At 43.7% G+C, this 24,652-nt stretch overlaps 2 protein-coding genes across 4 annotated transcripts; one reads left to right on the top strand and one right to left on the bottom strand.

The window, feature by feature from the left end:
• Window positions 1-1,665: 1,665 nt before the first annotated feature.
• On the bottom strand, window positions 1,666-21,214 carry slc39a14 (solute carrier family 39 member 14). 3 transcript variants are annotated; one of them, XM_083784060.1, is made up of 10 exons: window positions 20,957-21,214; window positions 16,151-16,357; window positions 14,982-15,328; window positions 12,992-13,166; window positions 9,595-9,764; window positions 8,429-8,551; window positions 5,496-5,678; window positions 4,415-4,640; window positions 3,955-4,139; window positions 1,666-3,210 (listed from the first exon to the last, which is right to left on the bottom strand). In XM_083784060.1, exons 3-10 carry the CDS (start codon window positions 15,294-15,296, stop codon window positions 3,049-3,051), a joined length of 1,539 nt encoding a protein of 512 aa, XP_083640186.1. In that variant the 5' UTR covers window positions 15,297-15,328; window positions 16,151-16,357; window positions 20,957-21,214; the 3' UTR covers window positions 1,666-3,048. The 3 variants fall into 3 exon arrangements, with proteins under 3 accessions (XP_083640186.1, XP_083640187.1, XP_083640188.1); XM_083784061.1 differs by lacking the exon at window positions 9,595-9,764 and adding an exon at window positions 11,223-11,392; XM_083784062.1 differs by lacking the exon at window positions 20,957-21,214 and adding an exon at window positions 16,660-16,743.
• Window positions 21,215-22,407: 1,193 nt separating this feature from the next.
• Window positions 22,408-23,847, top strand: LOC310871722 (TBC1 domain family member 22B-like; the record flags this gene model as incomplete). Its single annotated transcript, XM_083783361.1, has 1 exon — window positions 22,408-23,847. One exon carries the CDS (start codon window positions 22,408-22,410, stop codon window positions 23,845-23,847), a length of 1,440 nt encoding a protein of 479 aa, XP_083639487.1.
• Between the last annotated feature and the right edge of the window lie 805 nt (window positions 23,848-24,652).

The following is a 24,652-nucleotide window of genomic DNA, read 5'->3' on the forward strand; positions in this document are numbered from 1 at the left end:
CACAACTAAGTAAGTACAAGTAAAACTCAGGCTTCTGAGCCACCTGGTATTTTTTTGTTCATTTTCTTTTACAATGAGAGCTTACAGCATGTGTATTGTTAATTGTCCAACTGCTCCACTACTTTGACAGAAGCAGTTTATATTATATCTGCATGACAAACCAAAAGCAAATAAACAATCATCTTTTTGGCGCCATGGCTTGAGATAAATAAATGAATCTTATGAGCTTACAGGTTCATATAAAACAAAGACATGAAATATCCCATGTCTTAAAAAGAATGTGTATCACCCAGAGATTATAACAGCTTCGAAGATATAAAATGATGCTACATCACTTTATATCTTGGTTTACACTCTCCAACTGGGAATAACTTTGAAATGGTATGCTAATAAATGGTGGTGTAATTATAAAACAGGCCTAAGTTTAGATCACTGTACATTTCTATTTTGTACTGCTTTTTTAAATTACTAACATTTAATCTAATAAAGTATGCACAGCAATTGATAAGTGACCACCTTCACATTGCATCAATGACAGTCCAGGTACTGTATGTCTCAAAGGCTTTTAACGCCATGTAGCATAATATGAAGGAAAGCGGTACAGACATCACCTCCATCCTCTGGGTAACCGTTTAACTGACAATGTGCATCAATAGAGACACCTGCGATCCTAATGCTTATTATGAGTTGAAAACCATTATGGTGTGTTCTGGTTGCTTATTAGGAGTTGAAACACCATTATGGTGTTCTGGTTCTATAGACAGTGCAATGTACTTTTAGCTCATAATACCACATGGTCCCTTGAGGATAATGCACCTCACTGCATCCTCTTTACTTAATGGTTCAATCAAATATTAACAGTACAGATAGTAAACAGCTTGGCTGTCCTTGGAGATAATGAGCCAAGAGATATGGCTAGCAACAGAAAAGGTGATTCCTATCAAATAAAATGTAACTCTGAGACATTGAGTACAGACAAGGATGCAAACAAGCACATGGCGTGTACTTACGATTCAGCATATACTGTAGTATGTTTAAACCTTTAAACAGTCTTTACTGTAATACATATTTGGAGATTTAAAAACTAGAATATGGAATAAAAATTGTAATGCCTGAGCGATGGAAAATTGCATTTCTAGAGCCTAAGTGGGTGATCACACTGAGACACATCATTAGAAGCCCATCGATAGCATAATTGTTCTCCTATGACCTATGCCATTCATGGTGCAAGTTAGCCCTGGTCCAGTGCTTACAGCGAGTCTCTCTCTGACGCCCTGTGGAAGTCCCTTCTGCAGCCCTCTGGTGATATTCTCACCCCCGTGCGAGTGTTTACACCCAGCAAATAAACAAAACGACGTAACTACTCACCGACACAAAGCCTGCTAGACCTTGGTAAAAGTCTATTCTCGAAGCTGGGAAGCATCTCGTCCCCAGCTTCTCTCTAAAATGCACTTTGTGCCATTTTAATAACGCAATGTACCCTGAATTTACCAGGCAGAGTCATTTCTTCTACTACGGCATTTCCGGGTTATGCCTGCGCCGATCTGGTTGGATTCATATTTATTTGCAGGGATTTTAAAATCCTTGCACAGGAGTGAGAATATCACCAGAGGGCTGCGGAAGGGACTTCCACAGGGCGTCAGAGAGACTCGCTGTAAGCACTGGACCAGGGCTAGGTGCAAGTGTGCCAGGCATGCCATAGGTCCTATGGCATGCATGGCACACTTGCACCATGAATTGCATTTTTCTAGCAGTTTTTAGAAACATTGAAATATTCTCCAGTGCAAGGCATAGAGTTTCACCGCTTGTCCAGGCAGACAATAACATATTTATTTATATAATTTGATGCTCATAGTTTAGGGAACAGTAATGGAGCAATGGTGACCACCAATGAAAGGTTGCATTTTAAAGTACCAGCATTTAATGGCAATTAACTGTATAATTCAAGGTCACCCCATTATTCAAATACTAATCAATGGCAAGAGCTCGATGTCTGCTTAATTAAAGTTTCTCCCCGCTCCATAAGAGCACCATACTGTTTTGCCTGACAAGCTTTTCCATGGCATTTTTGAAGCAGCCATGTCTGTAGCGATAGGTCTTGGTGTGATCACATGGAATAAAAAAGTACAACTAATTGATGCTGCATTTATGCAAGAGGAGCATGCACAGGTGGCCAAGTATTGGAAATTGATCAGTGAAAAACAATTGGATTAAGCTACCCCGTAACAGACGTGAGAGCATAAATGCTCTCATTTAGCAGAACTGAACCAGGCTTTACTGCCATTCTAAGCACTTAGCAAAGCTAAACATGAGTGAATGTATGCCATTCCAGACTGTCTACGTCACAATGTAGCCCTTCACCATTCTCAATGGCCACCCTGTATTTGGTCTTCTAAAAGGTAACGCCATTTTTCATGTTTAGTTTCAACAAGAAGTTGTTGACGCTTGATCACAATTCATTGGAGACACTGGAGCTATTTTTGGTATGGAATGAAATTGGAAAGGGAGGTGGCAATACGTTTAAAGGTGTCTACAATGCAATTACATTTACCTGATTGTGCTTATCCCACTTCCTGGGGTAGGTGTATGGGCAAGGAGGATTTATTCATAATTATAATGTATAACTGTAAATATGACCTGTTTGAGACTTGCCCGCATCCAATGACAGGAGGAAGAAAAGAGAGCGGAAACAGACCAGAGTGGCTGATCAGTAGTCTGGGTAGAGAGGCCAGTTTGAGCAACCAGGCAAATATTGCACGTCAGTTTGCGGTCAACAAATGAGTTCATACAGTGCTTCTCATGTACTGTACTAGACTCATCTCACTGAAGTTATTTATGGGTGTCTACACACTGGCAGAGGGAGAGGTGGATGGAGGTCAGTCATGAGAAGGCCAATAAGAGTCCAAAGGATGAACATCTGGAACATCTTTCAGCAATAACCTACTGCATATGGGAACTGCAAATGAACAGGATTTCTAATAGTCCTATAGATGCAGACCTGCATCAACCGCCTGAGGTCAGTTCCTGTTCACACAGATCTAAATCCGTTTAGGTCTTATAGCCCATCTGTATCTGTCCAGAGTAGGTGGTGAGAAGGAGCATGATAGCAAAGCCTGTCAGCAGGCCAGCGTTTTGGATGGCGAATGTCACGAGGAATCGCCAGCCGCCCGCCTCCTCTTCCTCCCGGCTGACCTCGTTCATCTCTGGGAACTGGAGGAGAGATAAAGGAAAGAAGTAATGGTGTCTCATTATAGATCATCATGTAAAGAGATTAACCCATTTTGACCTGGGAACGATTCTATGAATGTCTTCTAAATCCTGACAGTTTTCTGAAAAAGCTATGTTTCTATGTCAGTCGTTCTTCGATTTTTCAAAAATAGCAGACCTACAAGCTCGTAGCGCGCCACTCTGTGGCACGCTATGAGCTTGTAGATCTGCTATTTTTTCAATAGCTAAAGCATAACATAATGCTAACACCAAAAGGGCACACACATCTCGTGCCAGTGATGGAAAAAGTAGTCAAATATTTTACTTAAGTAAAAGTATCAATACTGCAATGCAGAAATACTCTATTACAAGTAAAAATCTGTACTACTTGAGTAAAAGTATTGGTATCAAAATGTATTTAAAGTACCAAAAGTAGAAAGTACTCATTATGTAGAATGTCCCATGTCACGTGTATACACATCTTTTGAAAATAGCAGATCTACAATATCACAATGCATCAAGTAAAAACTAAAGTTTTCAAATTAATGGAAGTAAAAGTATACACTATTTGGATATGAGTATTCTGAGATGTAGTGGAGTAGAAGTACTGTCAAATGAAAATACTCAAGTAAAGTATAAATACCTCAAAATTGTACTCAAGTAAATGTACTTAGTTACTTTCCACCACTATTTATAAGTTTATACACCTCCGTAATGTTCCCTGTCCACAAGCTTTCTGCCACTAACCATGTCTGCCAATGCAATGTAGAGGAACATGCCCCCTGCCAAGGCGAAGATCCAGTTGGGCGAGAAGCTGTTGCCGGCCAGGATGCCAAAGCCCATGCCCAGGTAGCAGCAGCAGGCAGAAAGGAAGTTGAAGAACAGAGCCTGCTGGATGCTCATGCCAGCATTCAGCAAGATAACAAAATCACCTGTTGAGAGGAAAGGATGGAGGTAGAGAGACAGTATTGAGTATGGAAGAGTTTTCTTTTCTTTTTTTTCTTTTTTTGTAAAAAAAGACAAATGAAGACAACCCTGTAACTGCAGAATAAAAACTAAATGTACTAGCCAAGTATGGCCAGTGGCAGGAAATAATATGAATAGTATTACTAACTAATAGACTGAACAAGAGCAACTGGATTTAGAGAATGCTGGTCATGGCTGAAAACGATATAAACTAATAATGGGGTCCTCTCGCTGGACTCACCCAGCTCGTGGGGGAACTCCTCGCACAGGATGGCGACGGAAGTGCTGATTCCCTGGAAGACGGACGCGGTGAAGGAGGCGCCGATGGCCAGGCCATCGATGAAGTTGTGCAGGCCATCACTCAGCGTGATCATCCAGGCCAGCGTGCCGATGTCAGAGTAGGCAATACCCTTCAGCCAGTAGCAGCCACCGCCGGACCGGCGTGTCCCCTCCGTGCTCTGGGACTCCTGAAGGATAAATTGAGAGTCAAAGCCGATTCTGTTTAAAGAATACGAATCTGTGACGATATGATAACGCTTTTGTTTTATAATGCGGAACAGAGACCATATTTTTGGTGATGATTTAAATAGCACATATGAGAAATATTTTATTATTTACACATTTCTGTCGACCCGTTAATTGATTAATCGTTTCTCCTCTACTGACTCTACTAAACAGTGCATGGATCGTGTTTTGTAAGTAACAGCAAAATACTCTGTGTTTATTTTTCAAGTGGATTAGAGGTCTTCACGGGTCCATTTGAACCCATAATTATGAGAAAGAATCCACGATTTTTGGCCCGATCTTTGGCGAGATTTTTACATCTCTAGAGTTAGAAAATATGTTTCCTCACAAGCGGAAAGTGATTTTTAATTGATTGAATACTTTAACCCATTTTGGGGCGGGAACCCCTTTTGGTGTTAGCATTATGATATGCTTTAGCTATTGAAAAATAGCAGATCTACAAGCTCATAGCGTGCCACCGAGTGGCTGGATGCAGCATAAAGGGTAGCAGACCCCAAGTTCCCCACGCGGTGGACAGGAACCTGCACCATTTAGATGCCCCAAGGATGTGGCTATTGATGCCGTTGGTGCACGTCCAGCTGTACCAAGGATGTGGCTATTGATGCCGTTGGTGCACGTCCAGCTGTACCAAGGATGTGGCTATTGATGCCGTTGGTGCACGTCCAGCTGTACGTATTGCCACACAGAAAGCACAGCACCAGCTTGTTCCATGTTCAACTAGCAACACCCTTCCCACGGTGAATACAAACACACATGTATAATGTCCCACATGTTGAAATCCTGTGTGTTTCCTATACCTGTGGCGTCTGTGCGGGGTTGAGCATGAGCTCGCCCTCTCCTGCGTCTCCCGCCTTGGCCAGGCCCAGGCCGCCGGCCTCCCCGTTGTGCTTATGTTTCTCGCTCAGCGCTTCCTCCGCGTCGCCGTTGGCTGTCGAATAGCGCTCCGCACCGGTGTAGTGGCTGTGACCGTGGCCCTGGCCCTGGTAAAGATAAAACACATGGACATTAGTCATGATGATCATAATTTAATTGTAATAACAATAACAATAATAATAATAACTGTACCATTCACTTATGAACCTGAGCCAAATCTGTTACTCACAATTCAATATTGCTATTTTGAAATCAAGCTTTAACTTTAGTGACCATTGGCATTTGGTCATTAATAGTTTCTGGATGGTTAAGGTAATGGAGAGAAGCTAAAGTAGTATGTTGGTGCCTACAGTAAGTAGGTCAAAGAGGTTCTATATAATGGGATCAACAGGTGACCTGTACTATAGGTGTCAACGTGGAGCTGGTTGCACCATATGGCTCTGAGGTGAGAGCTCACTAGGGGGAGCTACTGCCCCAGATTCACCACTTCCTTGTGCTCAAAGCTACTGATTCTATGAATGAATGGATAGCTCTGTGACTATAATGGTATTGTATCCATTCGCAATATAAAAATATTTATTTATATAGCACATTTTAAAACAACAGTTGAGCCAAAATGCTTTCCGGATCGAGGATGACAAAATATAGAACACCTGATACACAATGGTCCACAAAAACAAGATTAATGTCAAACTAATTACAAAAGAAAAAAAAACAACATAGTTTAACCTCAGACTGAGTCAAAAGCAACAGAGAAAATGTGAGTCTTTGATTGATTTAAAATGGTCACAGACTTAATGTGGTATGGCAAATGGTTCCAGAATTTAGGAGTAACAACATTACTAACATAGTAACATTTAAAATTAACATCTATCAAAATGAGGTTTAAAATTAGGAGTACCAGGGGTGAGTCTAAATAGGTGAGTTTTGAAACTGCGGTGGGAAATGGGGCGTGAGTGCTTCTCCAACATTTTCATGTCAAGGACACATCTATTTATTTACTGTATTTGGCGAACGACCGTTTTAAAAGCAGAAAAATGAATAGGGCTCAAATGTGTACTTTAAACAGTTCCTCGTTTTGCTGGAGACCCCCTTGAACCCCCTCAAGGACTCCAAGTGATCCAAGTGTGCGGAAACCAAGGACTGTCTAAAGAGGACGAGACGCGAAGACAACATGGCGTCGTACGGGCGACGCCATGTTGCTCACATGGTGCTCCATGGAAGGAAAGAAACATGCACAGTTGAGACCAAGGAAGCTGAACGCGGAAGTGTTGGCTGCATATATCCCATTGCGCATGTTTCTTTCATGGAGCACCATGGAGCAACATGGTTGTCTTCGCGTCTCGTCCTCTTTAGACAGTCCTTGGCGGAAACCAGGAAGGGGTGTAGGTGTGGATCATGTCCTGAAGTTAAGGGGATGCCATGCCCTTTATCGCCTTGTAGGTCATCGGCAGTGTTTTAAAGCAGAAGTGAGTAGCAGCAACACACCGGAAGCCAGTGAAGGAAACGCAGAAGGGGAGACATGAAGATTTAGGGAGGTTTAAGACCACGTGTGCCACATTGTTGAAGTGATTATCCCGGTAGACCAAGGCATGGTTAAGGGTCTGGACAGACTCCTTGGCCAGGAAGGGTCTGATCTTCTGGATGTTGTACAGTGAAAAAGTACAGAATTAAGTGATCGCTGCACAATGTGTGCCTTGAAGGACAGCTCACTCTCCAGTACCACTCCCAGGATCTTGCCAGTAGGAACAGGAGGGTAGGGATGGAGCTCGATAACCGATACCCGAAAAAATCCGATAACAAGCTTATTGAGTCCCCGTTATCAATAAGATTTGGGTTTTTTCAAGCCTGTTATCGAGCATTAAAAAAAATTAATCATCCATGCTGGCACAAACATGTCTAAAGTGTATTGATACCTGCCCACCAGCGCTGTCCGGGTAAACAAAATGACACTTTTAAAGTGACTGTACACATATTAACCAGGTTCTTTAATATTATTTTATTGGTAAAAAGGTCAATTGCCTTCCGTCTGTTAGAAACGTACTGTATTTGATGGCTCTAGTAAAAAATACTGGTTCTGTTCAGAATTTATTGTCTCCCATCTTTCCACAAAATAATAGAAAATGCTCGATAGTGGGCTCGATAAGAACCCGGCTCAATAAGCCTGATCGATGGTGATCGAAGCCTGATCGAAGGTGCTTGTTATCAATGAAACTTAACGAACTCCATCCCTACAGGAGGGTGTTGTAAACGGAAATGGAAAGAGCATGTGCATTATGTAAGATAGACATTGCTCTCTCTTTTTCTTTTACACTTTTCCCCAAGCCAACAGGCAGGCCAGCCCCACCCCTAGCATTGCCTTGTAAGTTATAGATCGTCATAGCCTGAGGACACACGTGTCAACTTGAGGTACAAATGCCTCCTCTACGCATTTCAAGTACACGTGTGTGAAGACTCCAGGCACTTGACAGTGAGTCAATAACGTTATTTATGAATGCCTCGAGTAGTACAAAGCTAAAGTACTTATGACACCACATAATCACTCATCAGTTATGCCAGCCTCCTGCATAACTGGTCAAACCTGCCTTAGGTAGTTGAATAGTAAAAATGCAGACCATGGGAGAGACATACAGACCATCAGATGTGGCTTCTGAAGCTACTGTACCATAAGAACATGTGAGAGTAGAACCTCTAAGGCTTTATTTTAACACATCCAACTGTTTGGATGAAAGACAAATTGGTAATAATATATATATATATATATATATATATATATATATATATATATATATATATATATACATATATATATATATATATATATATATATATATATTCTAAAACAATCCGTTCTTACCTTATTTTTCTGTTTCAGCAGCACCTTAAGGACCTTCTCGGTGAAGAAGAACAGGTAGAATCCTCCGAACACTACGGTGGACTTGCTCACATAGAAGTCCACCATAGGGTCAAAACCAAAGGCCTACAGGTGTACAGGGACGACAGCATGATTAGCTTGAATGCAATTGCCCATATTCCCACAGTGGCCATTTTGCTCGTACGTGTACAGTATGTCATTGCCTCTCCACTCCATCCCCAGATGCTGACATGGAGCCAAAATTGCTGCTGTGAGATTATGGTCAATTCCGATGACAGAAAGAATAATGCACTGTCATTGCCTAAACAGTATGTTGTGAAACCCAGTAAATGATGTAGGATCAGGAGGTGTTCAGAGGGAGCCTGCCTGGGCCTACAGTCAATGTGTGACTAAACAGTCACAATGGAGTTGAGGAGTTATTCCAAGTAACGCTTCAACTCAAGGCTTAGTGACGCTGCAGTTTCTGCAGGTCAGTAATTATGGATTGGTGAATTACTAGGTTCTAACTCACCGAGTCTACCGTTCTTTGGTTTTGTTTTTGTCAAGTTAGTACATGGGTGGTTCATCTCTGGGAGAAAGTGAATTGAGACATCTCTGTTGTGTGCTGTTGCACAAACATTAATACTTATTGTATACAAGCCCAATTTCAGACTGCCACGCTGTGTACTGTATCTTTCCCATGACTTAGCTGACACTACATAATCAGAACCAGGGAGCCTGGTGCTGATTTGCCTTGCAAAGCATTCCCTGATTTGAAGGACATGTTGGGATGTGCGCGTCAGTGTTTGGGCCCCAAGGAGACAAAAACATCCCATGACTCAAAACCCCTCAGCGTGATGAAAACAGAATAAGAGTTTTTGTAAAACATAGCTATGTGCTAATGACAAATGCAAATTTGGCAATATCCAATACGCAAACTGAGTCGAATTCACCTACGTCATGTGACAAAAACACACATTCTATGGATGGCAGCTAGAACAGTTTCACTTAGTAGTTAGTTTACAGTTTAAAAAATACTTGGTCCCTCAGCAAATTGTTAGGTTAAAACTTAAAAAGCGCTTTTCTAAATACTAAATGTGAGTGACCAGCGGCGCGGTAGCTTTCTGCGAGCGGTTGAAACGGGGCTCAAGCCAGCCAGAAAACTCTACCTCTGGGATGAGTTGAAAGAGGGCGTTGGAATACAGCGTGCCAATGGCCAGGGCTATGAAGTACAGCAGCAGCCGCTTGTAAAAGGTTTTCCTCATGAACGGCACCACGCTGGCGCCCACCAGCGAGCACAACGAGATGAGCGTCACGGACAGGAACCCATAACCCCACACTGACCACCAGCGCAACAGAGAAGCATGGGGGAAAGGAGGAGAGTGCAGAGAAAGAGGAGACAGACAGGGAGGAGATAATTAGATTTCTTTTTTTTTTTTTCTTTTTTTTTAAGACAAAATAAAACTGGAAAAAAACGGATCATTTTTTGAGACAATGAGCACACCATGTAGTCCCCACACCTCTCCTAAAAAAGGAAGTAAGAATCAAATGTGATCACCCCGACTGCTTAAAATGGAGATGCCAGATAAGGAGGCATCCTTCTTCCGGTGAGAGAATTGTGCCCCCTGTCCATTCAAAAGACCCGATTGTTAGATCATTGAAAGACCACTGTTCCCGCGCATGTGGAGATAATAGTTGGCTAGTAGGTTTACACCCCCTCCACAGACATACACATGGCCTTTGATCAAGATTAGGGTAAATTACTACAATGAAATTACGGTACTGTGAAAATCCACATGTGCACACAAACACACACATTCTCTTTGTTTCAGTCAGTCCAGGTGTGTCTGCACCACTCCATTGTCTCTTGTAGCCCCAGGTTATACACCGAACAGCTCTTTGAAGACACAAAAAGGGGGCAAATGAGCTCTAATAGCTTAATAGGAGCAAGGAGAGCCCTGCAACCTAGTGTTCCTTTCCCAATTAGAAACAAAAGAGGACTTTTTAAGGGCACCACAGTCTGTTGTTCTTTTGGCCAGATTACAATCCTGCTGCACACCACACAGCGCCTTTAGCCTAGCTTTCTCTGGCGTTCTGCACACTGCATTGTTTTTAGAACAGTGTAATGAAATTAGTGAGACACTGAGGCTTTAACTGTGCCGTGCGCAGCACAACTGAACAGCAAGCTGGCCAACAACTCTCCAATGTTAGCAACACAGCATGTTTGGCCTGGATCTCAATGCCATGGGGTGGGTCAGACACAACAGCCTTGGAAGCACGCACGTCGCGCGCACACACACACACACACACACACACACACACACACACACACACACACACACACACACACACACACACACACACACACACACACACACACACACACACACACACACACACACACACACACACACACGTCTTCTTCTTCTTCTTCTGATCAGCATTACAGTGAAATTGATTAACCACAGCCAACACAACCTGCCCGTTGAAAAAGAGGGAGCCCGAGAAGAAAACAAAAGGAAGCCAAGGACAAGAGGAAGGAAGGAGTAAGGGGGAGGTAAAGGAAATGCCCCAGGGCAGCCACTTGCGGGATTAGTTTGGTTGATGAAAAGGCCATGTGATGGCATGTGTGAAATAAGGGAGGACTTGCCTGCTCTCTCTCTCTCTCTCTCTCTCTCAGTGTGTGTGTGCAGGTGTGCGTGCGTGCATGCGTGCGTGCACAATTTGAAAAAAGATATGTCAGCTGTCAGGGATGGATGTGGGTGGGTGGATAAGAGGTATAGGTTGGATAGCACACCTCAGGCAGGAGCTGGAAGACAGCGGTGGAGTAGAGGGTTCCGATGGACAGAGCGATGAAATAGGTGAGCACGCGGTCCATGTAGCCTGCCCTCATGAGGGGAACCAGGAAGGCTCCGGTCAGGGAGAAAACACTGACCACACTCACACTCAGGATAGAGAATCCCCACACTGGGGGAGGGGAGGGAAGGGAAGGGTGAGGTCGTTGAGAAGTCACAACCTAGGCCTGTACATGCAGAGCATTGACCTAACAGAGCATTACTAAAAAGGGCAATAATGTCTCATGTGTTAAACAGGTAATCGCTCTGGGAGGCGTTCATACCTGTGGAAGGCAGAAAATAAAATAGTATTGCAGACATTAAGCATTAAGGCCTTGAGGTGGCTCATGCTGCGGGGCTTCTTTTGCCAGTGTTTACTGCAAAATAAGGTATAACTGTTAAATCCGGTTTCCATTTGGTCCTGAGATGATTCCCCCCCCCCCCCCCCCACCCTGCTGAAATAAACGGAGATTATGAGATCAGGGTTAGGTAGCGATACAAACATATTCCATCTGCAGACGTTTGACAGAAACAAGGTAGGTGGTGGAAATTGAAAAACAACCAGGAATTTATTTATTGGGAAACAATGTTTCTTGACGAAGGGAAACAATGTAACTTGACGAAGGTCTCAGAAACAAAACATTGTGTTGCTCAATAAAGAATTCCTATTTCTTGCATTTGAAGCAATGCGTGGGAGTTTTTTTCTATCTCAATAAAAGAAAAGAAGAAAAAAAGTGTATATCCTCCCATCACTAATGTTTTGTTTATTAATAATAACTTCCAACTAGATTAATTGCATAATTATGTGTGACGCATCACCAATTTAACAACTGCATTGTGAGCACGATTGGCAAGGCCCTACTGCACCCTCAAGGGAGGAACGTTGCACGTATTCTCCAAATTCTCCAAGTCTTTCATTACTCGCCTTTTTATATCCTACTCTCCTCTGGACATTTTAGGTTCCACTTGACGGGAAACACAAAAAGGCAAAAACGGCCTATGGTGCAGTCCACTTCTCCAAGCCCAGCGGATTGGAAACAGATGCCAGAGTGGCTTAAAGAGCTCCCAGGGACATCCGCTGGGGTTTTTACAGTCAGCAAACTATACAGTGTTAAAGAGGGCAGCTTGATATAGAGGAAATAGGAGACGTTTGATAGCAATATGCCTTCCTTTATATATTGGCTTTACCTGGGCTGAGAGCTCTCTGCTGGCCGCAATCAGATTGTGGTCCTAATAGATGTTTTGATTTAAAAGTCAGGTCTAGAAATTACATAGAGCCCCGGCCAACCAGGCAATTGTAACTTTGCTTCTAAAGCTTTAAAGCTGAGGTTCATTCTTTTACGAGTCTTTGATAAATCAGGTATTCTAAGAGACATTTTAAGGTAAAGACGTTAAGACCATTGAGCAATACTTTAGTGTTTTTATGTAACGCAGTTACTCATTAACAGAAAAGAGAATGCAATAAGAAGTCATAAAACTTAAGTGTGTGAATAGTAAAATACTCCTAATCCTAATTTTTACACTCTCAGACTTATATCAACACCAAGGATCTCACTGTGTGAAAGCAGAGTTTCAAAGGCCAATTACACGCAAACATGAAATGAAAACCGAACATTTCCAATTTTCATCATTTCATAAAATAGCATCCCAGCATGTTAAAATAATAAAGGTAGAAGGTATAGTAAAAAAAAAAATAGATTGAGAAGCCGTGATTCCAGACTTGGAAGCTCACCTTCAGCACCCGAGGGCCTGGGAGGTGCATCGGAGCTGGGCTCCTGTTTCTGTTCCTCGCAGGCCCTGGCGTCCAGCTGCTGCAGCATGGTGGGACACAGCTCCTGGAGGCCTCGTCCATCCAAACGCGACTGCTCACTGATGCTGTAAACAGCCAGCGTGTCTGCAGGCAGACACTGTGGACGGAAGAGTGCACACGCTGCAGTCAGTCTCTGGTTAAAAAGCCATTTAGGCCTGGCGTCGAAATTAAAAATAATTCTACTAAAATCCTCCAGTTTTGTGAAATAAATATTTTCACGATTTCTCAAAAATAGCAGACCTACAAGCTCGTAGCGCGCCACTCGGTGGCGCACTATGAGCTTGTAGATCTGCTATTTTTCAATAGCTAAATTACAACAATGTTTGCACACCATCTACTAAGATGGAAACGCTGTCGTTTGTTCAATAAAGTAAATTCTTTACCAAAAGAACTGTGCGCGGGCCCTATACCTCCTTCCATGATTGGCTTATTGGCCCTGCACCCACTGTTGAGGTGCGTGTTGTGTTTAGTTTGGTTTATTTCGATCAATCCAACAGTGTAACATAAATCATTACCTAAAATATTCACATTCTCTTACAGTTGATGGAAAAGGCACGGACTGAAGCTCAAAGCTTATTGATGCCTATCCTTTGTACATGTAATTTTTTAAACTCACATAATGAATAATCCCCCTATATAATTATACAATTTATTTTACATTCACAAAATAGGTATGCTCTATGATTTATTTATTCTCTAAAAATAAATAAATCACACTTGTGTGAAGTGAGGGGCGCTCTTATCCTCATACATCATCACATTCTGTGCTCAGCCAATCAAATCATCACATGCCGTGGAACAAACACACAAAGCTGTGCATAGGAGGCCCCTCAAAAATACAAGATACAAAATCAGGTACCAATGGGGCCATTATATATCTCAAAATGTGAACGTTTGCAGTTTCGCCCCTCAAAGCCAGCTGAAAGGCAGATATCACAAATAAATACTGTAGGTGAGTTGGTAGTAACATAAATGATAGTGCATAAATTATTAAATTGCAACCATTTCCATGCTCATTCAATATCGAATGAAATTGTTCAGTACACCTGCCAGTGCCTTGTACAAATGAGGGAAACAAATAACAATATTTTAATGATTAAGCGGCTAACGTATAAGAATGTCAGAGGTCTTGGCAAATGCAATTACAATTTCTGTGTCTAAAAATCACACTCGTGTGAACTGAGAGGTGCCTTTGGGGGGCACCCACTACGTCATAGTAAAAAGTCCATAGACTTGGCTTCCACATGAACATCACGGGGGGCCACGCACAAAGCCGGGGGCACACACAAAGCCAGGTGTTGGAGCCTCAAAAAATACCCAGATGATGTAGTGGCATGTCATTGCACTCAGACGTGAGTTACATTAGAAAGGAGAACAAAGTCGGTCATCGCCCTGAAGACTCTTTTGTACTGGTTAGAGACTCGAGACTCGAATTGCGTATTGCGTGAGACTCGAACACGCAATACGCTGTCAGGCCAGAGCCTATATGGCATGGACCACTAGGCCAGTGGGCGCCCCAGGGTGATTCTGTTTTTAACAGAACAGTACAACTGACTAATGTTACTATGTTATTGCACCTCTACTTACAGTATCAGTCAAAGTTCAAATGTACCAGCATTTGGCCAGTGGCTAATTCAATTACATTTTCAGTTAGGTTAATTTTCTAGCATGTAATCTAACAAAGGTGGCCTGGGCTGGCTTAGCGGTCCAGGCAGCTTGGCTGGTAATTCAGCATGACATTGTGTCGCCGGTTCGAGTCCCGATCCCGACAAACTTTGCTGTGTGTCTTAACCCAATCTCTCTCCCCGTTTCCTGTCAAGCTGCTATATATCTATCAATAAAGGCAAAAAAGCACAAGAAAAAGAAGAAAAAAAACATGATAACATAAAGGTGGCCAGAGGAGTCTTCTCACCTTGGAGCTGTTGGCTTTGGGCCAAGTGGCTGGAGGTCTCTCGGTGGCGGCGGTCCCATTGCTGCTGCCGTCGCCTTGGCCCAGGCTGAGGCGGGCCAGCAGGGAGCGGAGCTGGGGCACCGTGATGGTGGCGTTGTCACCGTAGCGGGCCAGCAGGTCCTGGAGGACCTGAGCAGGGGACTGGGCCTCCGCCTGGCCCTGCACCGTGCCCAGGGGATGCAGCGACAGCAGAACGGCCAGAGCCAGGCTGAGGGTCAGCTTGCACTGGAGGAGAGCGGTGGCGGTCGCACGGCCACGACCGAACCGATAAATCATGGCTCCTCCGCTATAGCTGTAGATGGGGTGGCCTGGGATTGACGGCAGAGTGCAAGTTGTAACAGTTGGCATTTGGAAAGACAAATCTGGAACTGAAATGTGACACCCAACCCCTCTTAACGTTATACTGTAAAGTGTGTGTCCGATCCTTTGTTGCATTGGTGTCTGTGCTTGGAGTGGGAGGAGTGAGTGGGAGGGGACGGGGTTAATTACATACTGGAGCGAATTTAGCAGCCACACAAGCGAGCAACAAGTGCTACACAAATGGCCCTCTGTGACCGACCTGAAGCATAATGCACACAGGGGATAGGAAATATAACCCTGCCAAAGCGTCCACACATGACTGCAGCTCACTTCCAACACAACAGGAGCCCAGCTGTAACCCGGATTGGAGGAGTGGGGAGAGGGTTCAAGAACACACCCAACACTGACAGGCGAGGAAAATCCTCCAATTGCTCAACCCCCAGTGCAGGTACGTATATACAGGGTCTGTTCATGCAGCCTATGAGGGTGCTACAACCCTTACACTACGTTTTAACAGCGGGCGACAGCCAGACGAATTTTCCCGGAAGTGCATCATGTGTCAATGGGATCCGGCAACTACTGGCGATAGAGGCGACAGCAGGCGAATAGGCGATGGTCGAAAAGTGGGCGGAGGAACGTCGGTCGAAAATATACAAATAATTAATCTTTTGGGGCGACGTCGCCCGGTGATAGTGGGCGATTGGGCGATAGCCAATGAAATTCAAGCGACGCTCGCCGTTGGTCTCTAAGGTCTCCCGCTGTTAAAACGTAGGGTTAGACTGAATCATTTGGTTTGGACAAGGAGCCCCATTCATTCCTATAAGACACACCTTTTCCTGGCGAGGCCCTGGTGATGGTCCTTGTGCAGAGCTCTCCGAGTCTGTCAGTTCGTCTGTCTGTCTGTCTGTCTGTCTGTCTGATGCAGAGTTCCTTCTATGATGCCCGTTGCTTGGCAGTGGTTACAGATATGCAGGAGCAGTGAGTACTGACGGAAGAGAAGTCTGGAGAGAACTGCAGGGTCCTCAGAGTGCAGTCAACTGTATAGGAGAGAGGAAGAGAGACAGAACAGACACAAGGATGAGCATTGCTACCACTCAGCAGTGAGGACAAAAGGAACAGGCAAGGACAACATACAAGGAGCAGTGGCGACAACCAGCCTTCTTGACATTCCAAGCCTGCACTGGCGAACCACAGACTCGAGTGACGTGCCAGAAGAACCCACAGATCAGCCCTCGTTTCCAAACTGCTGCTGCAGTGAGAGCATTTTCATGTTGATTCCTGCTCCGCGCTGTACAGCGAAGGCCAATTTAGCGAGCGGTGGAATTTGCTCAGTTCATACCGCAGGATTTAACATTTGATCCAGTTCCCCCGCAGAGTGGCACAGCACTCGGTGTCCTGATATGCCCATAAGGCTTCGGCACTGTGCAAGGTCAGGCAGGTCTCTGGCTCTGCTGACACACCTCTATCCTGTTCCGTCACTGGACATAGTACCCTTTCATCACTCCTTCCCTCTCTCTCTGCAACAGTGAGCTGTTCCGTTGGTTTGCTGACACACCCTGCCTGTCTCCCTTACACACTCAGAGGCCAGAGGTAAAGTGAGCCCTCACCTTCCTCATCATCAATGTTTCAGGAGAGAAACAGAGAAGGCAGTCGCGTGTGTGTGCGTATGTCTGTGTGTACGATGGAATGTCTGGGAGTGGCAGGTGGCGGTATAGCATCAATGTAAAAAATAGAGTGCTTTAGTTTACTTTAGACAATGGTAAACAAGCGTTGCTGCCTCATGGTTACATTTTGAGATCCTGGTAGTAAATCTAATCACCATCCTAAATGAGATGGGTTCTGGCTGGAGCCTGTGGCATATATATCCACACAACTAGTTCTGCCATTATTGGCAGTACAACATAATGTTGGCAAATGAACAGACATAAGACATAATATAATAGTTGTCCAAGAAGGAGAATGCATAGTAATTATTGAGAGTCTTGGCTACTAGGGCAAAACAAGCACTAAGGCCCAAAATGAAGAGCTCTGAGCACTACTCTACCTGCTGGGGGCTTATTGTAATAAACCCAGCAAAGGAGCAGAAGCCTTTGGTTGCAAACTAAATGACCATTTACCTCTGTATAGATACTTCTTGGTGTGGCAACGGTCAAATCAAGGCAGTGCAAACATTAGCTTGGTGACATTTTCATATCAGAGCAGCCTAGGGTCACCGCACACGCTCTCTGTGTGTGTGTTTGTGGAAGCTGATACCTTGAACTTGTCTGTGTGTAAACCACAAGTTGAAGGCCTTGTGGTTTGGAGATAAGGCCATGGGAAGGCTGACCAGGCATCAACACAGTACTAGAGGCAACAGCTTGCTTGTAGAAGAAACGTCAGGCTGCCTTCACCCACGTCTGTAAAGTCCTCTGTCATATAATTCAGTCGGAGCTTTGCAAGAGGCAGAGAAAATGCAGGGAAGAGCGGGATGTGAAAATGTTTCTACAGTCGGCTGGTCTCCGATCCCACAGGAATGTGACCGATCCCATCTCTGCACACCCTCTCCCTCCCCCATCGTTCATCCTCATATAGATCACACCCTGCATCACTCTTTCAATTCTTTCTGGTCAGTGCTTTTCATTAGAGCTGGACATTGTGACTTAAGGTTGATTGTCTAAAAACCTAAAGTCTGCATGCTGTATTGTGATATCAGCTTTTTTCAAAGATTACTAAATTACACACAGTGTAGTGTCGGTGTAGTCAGTGTAGTGCACCCCGATTTGTATTTATTTTGAGCCAAGACAGAATTTTGTATAATATAAGATACATGCAGTTGGAAGTGTACCCCACATACATGTAGCCTAATGTCAGTGTAAGAAACAATAGAGCTCATTATTTCAAATACTTTTCACTGAAATAGTGATCAGCTACTGTCAGATCAGATCTACAAGCTCACAGCTTGTACATTGTAAATTTGGACATTTTACAAGAATTTAGATTATTTATTTATTTTAATATTTGGTGGTCTTCGACAGAACAAAGTTTGAGAACCACTGGCTTAAGCACCAACAATCTTATATTATACACTTATATATACACTTATATTGCATAGGACAGGTCAATTCCGCCCAATGACCACTTCAATATCCACTTCCTATTAACTCTGACTTCACATATAAGACTCACTGCATTACGTATTGTTGGTTAAAATAAATCCATCTCATATAGGCACACTGTCTATCTCCCTCCTTATTCGACAGAGCAACATGACTGGGCAACTACAGTCACATACAGAAATAAGTGATACAGGCTACAGCTGGGAAATATAGTATATATTGATATTGTGAACAAGACTAGATATCATCTGGGATTTCGGATATTATACTATGGCATACAGAAGTGTTTTTTTCCCCTGGTTTTCATTAGATTTATAGTCATGATGCATATCTTATCTACTAGCTCATTGCATCTAGATCTGCTGTATGAGCACTTGGCTAGGACCACTAGTGATTACATGAGGCAAGAAAACTTTTAGTGAGTTATGAGCCCTCAGCCCACACACAGGCAGGCGCACACGCACACGCCTGTGAAAGTTTCCCTGATCATCATCACCTTTATCAGTTGACTGAGCAGAAAATGTTCCAGGACCATTTGACACCTTATCAGTGGAGACGGCAGCCCATAGCAGCTTATCCATCGCTATGTGAAATGATAATAACCCTAACTAAATCAGCTAGTTTACTCATATTGTACTCTTAAACTATGATTATTGTTGGGGTGTTATGCTGACTGCTATGCCAAATCTTGCACGGTACAGTACTGGCAATCAAATTGTAAAAGGATGACTTAGTTAAAACCTAATTTAGACCTATATAAACAAGGGCCATGGAAACTTATAGGAATTGAGAACATATTTGTAATATTACAAAAGATGTCAACCAGACGTCAAGCAAGTTTAACTTTGTGTCAGCAACGCATGCTCAACTAATCGCCTAAAGGTCTGTCAACCAAAGTAGTTGAGGTATGAGGAAGTATATTTATTAATCTACCGTCCGCCAATGAGGATTTAACTAAATATCTGTGTATTATTTTAAATGACTTGCATGACATTAAGCATTTATTATTCTGCATTTGCTATTCATAATACGGTATTTCAGTATCTGTTCTGGGCATAAGATAGTTATAATGACTTCAATATTATTTTGTTTATTTACAGGACAGTAAATTTAATGAAATAAAATATCAGCATTCTTAGTAACCCAACACTGTATTTTAGAACCAAGGGTATCAGTACAATAATAAGAAATAGCAATACAACGGTACAAACAAATATAAATAAATACATTACATCGATTGACACAAAGTAAAATATAATAGTGTTGATTATCTCTCAGAGTGTGAAAATAGTTACATACTCATAATTAAAACTCAGTAAACCTTGACCCAAATGGTCCATTTTGGTCATGCTTTACACTTGTCAAGAGATAAATTAACACTGAGGATTTTACTGAGTGCCAAGTGCCAACTGCCAACATACACATAGCAAAAAGCAACATACCAGGAAGATCTTGTAAAGTGGTCTAGTCCTTCACATTCCCATCCTGGAACCAAACTGAAGGGAAGCTCCCTTATCAAGGAGCACTTTATAGTGTTGTGGGGTTGGGGGAGATAAGCGCCACAATAACAGTCCAACCATTCTCTAAGTCCCATAATAATAGCCTAGTGTTCGCTTACAGGTGACATCAGGCACCAACACTATCATTAGTTGAGAAAGTTACCGACCACAGGCGGAATGTATCTAAAACCAACCAAATGGGACAGAATATTCATCATGAGCATGCAAAAGGATACCCAGTACCACGATGAATTATAGACAGAAGGCTTGGTCCATCACTGCATAGTGAAATTCCTCAGGGTTTCACACATTTTTAACTCTCAAGTTTGTGGTCAAATGGAGCTTTTCGCTGTCATATATCTATGGTGTATTATTATTATAAACACATCATGGAACTTGTTACTAAGCAATAACCAGTACACTGTACTTCTTGGACAGCTTTTTTCCCCATCTACACCACACCAAGGGTTTTCAAGTTCAACCCTTTTCATATCAAGGACCAGGCATTTGAGCCACGGACCACCATTTGATGAGATTTAGCCTATCAGACCAAAGACTTATTTTGGATATGATTTTGTCCATAATTCCATGCTGTATTAATGTGGTACTAGGAGAGAACCACCTCAAGGACCACTGGTTGAAAAACATGAAAACCACTAGTCTATACTACCCATATCTTCGCCAACGTGACGATCTATTATTGGCTAAACTATAGGTTCCCCTATATGTTCCCCCAGCCCCCAGGAATATGGAAGTAGGTTAATGTCACAACATCCTGCACCCCCCCCCCCCCCCCCCCCCCACACACACACACACACACACACACACACACACAGACACTACAGTGAAAAAGAAGGCTAGCAAAACTCCCTTAACAACATATACATGTACATGTACTGTAGAGCTACCTGAGCATATAACGCTTATTACGCTTCTCAGTCGTGGGGGAGTTTATTACAAGGAATAGCACATTAACAACATAAATGCTCACATTTAAACGGCTAGCTTTAGCCGCTACATATGTAGCCGTGAATTAGCTTACCTAGTGATGCTGCCTGCCTGCCTGCCTGCCTGCCTGGTGAATACCGCACTGTGTTCTATGGAGAATAAATGCTCAGTGCATTCATCGTCCTCGTTCCGTCATTCATCTCCACATTAGACGCGCGTTTAATATCAAATGTCAAATAATGCGATACGGATGGGAGGAGGCGACCTGCTATCACTGTCCCCTCAAAGTCACTTCCTGACGGCTCTTCTGAATGCTCCATTCAATCACAGCGTCCAGGTCGGTCCAGGTTCATGTCCACTGTCCAGCGTGCGGACCTATATGTATGGATGGAGGACATTTTTCTGGTGACGTGACGTCACCCATCATCCTCCCACCACTAGACTTGCGCATGCCTCCCCCAACAGTCAAACAAGGCCGTGTAAAGAAGGACAGGACAATAGAAGGGATTTTCTCAACCTTTTTCATTTTCAAGGACCGCCTGGGTTTGATAATGCATTATTAGGGCACAGCCTGCCCTGCACGGACCCCCATTTGACAATGTTTTGTTTTACCTTTAAATCTCTGGGGCGTGGGCCCCATTCCCGTTCTACAACCCTTTACACTGGTATAAATCAATGGAAACGCGTGTCCATTAGTTTTGTACACGTACAGACCAGTACGGCCGTCCACTGTGACTGTGAGTCTGTGACTGTCCAGTCCACTTTGGCTGTTGGCCTGCCGGTCTGCGGTCACGTGCCACACGTTGAGAATCAGCTGTTCTGATGCATGTGCGCCCGTTTACAAGCTTATATGAACAATTCAGGAAAATTAAAGATTATTAAAGTGATTATAAGTCTGGCTTCCAGCCAGTGACGTTAAGGTCCTATCCTTGTTTACTTAGCCTTGCTAGACCAGGGACGTGTGTCTTTTACTAAGGACCTTGGCGCCCCCATGTGATTAAAACTACATACTGCAGTCAAAACAGTCAGTGCATGTTGGCATTTATGGATGGATCGATGGATGGAGAGTTGGAGACAGAGACAGAGACAGAGACAGAGACAGACAGACAGACAATTTAAGATAATTAATATAGGTAGATAATTATTTAGTTATTTGTTGCTGTTAAATCCATAGTAAGAATACCCACATTGTTAACTCAAACCTACCACTTTACAGTACCTGTTCTAGTAGGCCTACTTTATAGAGGCCACCGGTATGACCTCTGTCTTTCTTCTCCATATTTGGGCATATGAAGAGGCACACGTGCGGACACACATAGATCTCATCTCCATATTCGGTCATTTTGGGAGACCATACATCATCGTAAATAAATACCATAATATAACATTGTCACCCACAGTGTTGAATTGGACTCTCAATGTGGGGGTCACATCACAAGGGCAGAGTGAATGGCACCACAATGTCACTGTAACACGGAGACCATTCCCCTATTTTATTCGTACGAGGCCACTGTGCTCAGTGTCAGTCTGAGGAGCCATTGAAGTATGACCACTGAGTACAGGATAGATTTTGGGAATAGAAACAAAAAGGTTCCAGACACACTGAAGCCCAAAATCAAGATCCTGAAATCAAAGAAAGCCTCCAGCTTCAATGAGTTTGTCCGCAGCACAAATTATGCTTGGGGCATAGATGATGAGGATGAGGACTTCCTTACTGCCCCTGTCCACCCTTCATCACTGCCACCGGGCCTACACTCAGCACACCACCAGTCCTCTCAGCAGCAGCAGCTGTGTGTACCAGACACATCTGACAGACTGGACCCTATCAGGGCAGACGGCCCAAACTGCCAGGAGGTACCAGAAGAGGAGATGACAAAGGGTGGACAGGTAAACCACGTCAACACATCCTTGGTCTGCAACATGGTGCAGAAGCAACAGTCTCGCATCATACCACAGGTCGCCCGCATCTCCGACCAGAATGCCTCGGGAGCGCCGAACATGGCTGTGCGAGAAAAGAGCCGCCTGGACAAATTCAAACAGCTGCTCGCCAGTCCCACCACTGACCTGGAGGAACTCCGGAAGCACAGCTGGTCAGGCATACCAAGAGAAGTCCGGCCGATTATATGGAGACTCCTCTCTGGCTACCTACCCACTAATATGGAGCACAGAGAGCTGGTACTGAAGAGGAAGAGAGACGAGTACTTTGGCTTCATTGAGCAGTATAACCACTCCAGAACAGATGAATGCTACAGGGACACGTACAAACAAATCCACATTGACACTCCAAGGACCAACCCTCTGATTCCACTGTTCCAGCAGTCTGCAGTACAAGAGCTGTTTGAGAGAATCCTGTTCATCTGGGCGATCCAACACCCAGCCAGCGGTTATGTCCAGGGGATTAATGACTTGGTCACGCCCTTCTTTGTCGTCTTCCTCTCAGAATTTGTTGTGGAGGACATGGAGAACTTTGAGGTGGCATCCCTTCCTCTGGATACACAGAGAAACATTGAGGCAGACAGCTTCTGGTGTATGAGCAAGCTACTGGACGGAATCCAGGACCATTACACGTCTGCTCAGCCAGGGATTCTCAACAAAGTGAAAGCTTTGGACGAGCTGGTCAGCAGAATAGACGAGGACATCCACGGTAAGCTCCTGAAGTGTGAAGTGGAGTATCTGCAGTTCGCCTTCCGTTGGATGAACAACTTGTTGATGAGGGAACTGCCGCTACGCTGCACCATCCGACTGTGGGACACATACCAGGCTGAGGCAGAGGGTTTCTCACATTTTCACCTGTATGTCTGCGTGGCTTTCCTCATTGAGTGGCGGAAAGAGATCCTTTCCCGGGTCGACTTTCAGGGCCTACTCCTGCTACTTCAGAACCTTCCCACAATCCACTGGGGTAATGAGGAAGTGGGTGTCCTGCTGGCTGAAGCCTACAGACTGAAATACATGTTCGCTGATGCACCTAATCATTACAAGAGATAGGCCTCAGCCTGGGGACAACAGTGGGGCCTCCAGGTTACGACTGCAGTTTTACCTCCTTCAAAAATCTCCTACTACCAAGTGATTGATTACAATTTTTTTTTTGTGTTAAAACAGTAAAGCTCTGTATTCTGATTGCTATAGAGTATTTGTTCCGTAACATTTGTCTCCCCATCGTCTCCATAAAATGTTTTTGAGGGACGCTATTAGCGCTATGCCCAGCATGATTTTCTTAGTTTTTTGGTGGGTCATCAATTTCGTCTTATAAGAAGAACCCAGTTATCAGCTTCAAATTCATAGTATTCCAGTTCCATTTTTGTTCCCAATTTCACTTGTATATTCTGTAAATTCTCTATTTTCAGACATTTTCAGAAATAATGAAAATAGCAGATCTACAACCGCACAACACAACACTCCGCGCTGCGGTGAGTTTTGAGCACTTGTAGATTGGCTATTTTCACTACTTAAGTGGTTAATTCATAATAATTACAAATATATAGGTTTGGGCTTCCTACAAATGTAGTGTAGTCAAGAAAGACTAGGCTACAATATTTCTATTTGACATGTAGCAGAGTGAAAGTCATCAGCTTGCAAAAAATCACACTTGTGTGAAGTGAGCGGTGCTCTTATCATCATCACATTCCGTACGCAAAAACAAAAGCAAAAAACAAAATACTCCATAACGTGCACGCACACACACACACACACACACACACACACACACACACACACACACACACACACACACACACACACACACACACACACACACACACACACACACACACACACACACACACACAGGGAG

This window comes from Protomyctophum parallelum (genome assembly GCF_964188405.1).
Source record: "Protomyctophum parallelum genome assembly, chromosome: 15".
Taxonomy (NCBI): domain Eukaryota; kingdom Metazoa; phylum Chordata; class Actinopteri; order Myctophiformes; family Myctophidae; genus Protomyctophum; species Protomyctophum parallelum.

What these genes read in the sequence shown, in the direction of transcription:
- slc39a14 (XM_083784060.1), bottom strand. Translation starts at nt 15,296, where the DNA reads ATGATTTATCGGTTCGGTCGTGGCCGTGCGACCGCCACCGCTCTCCTC. An exon ending in TCTTTCAACTCATCCCAGAG is followed by an intron (nt 8,552 to 9,594) that starts GTAGAGTTTTCT and finishes GTACACCTGTAG; the next exon opens with GCCTTTGGTTTTGACCCTAT. An exon ending in ACCCCGCACAGACGCCACAG is followed by an intron (nt 4,641 to 5,495) that starts GTATAGGAAACA and finishes TTTATCCTTCAG; the next exon opens with GAGTCCCAGAGCACGGAGGG.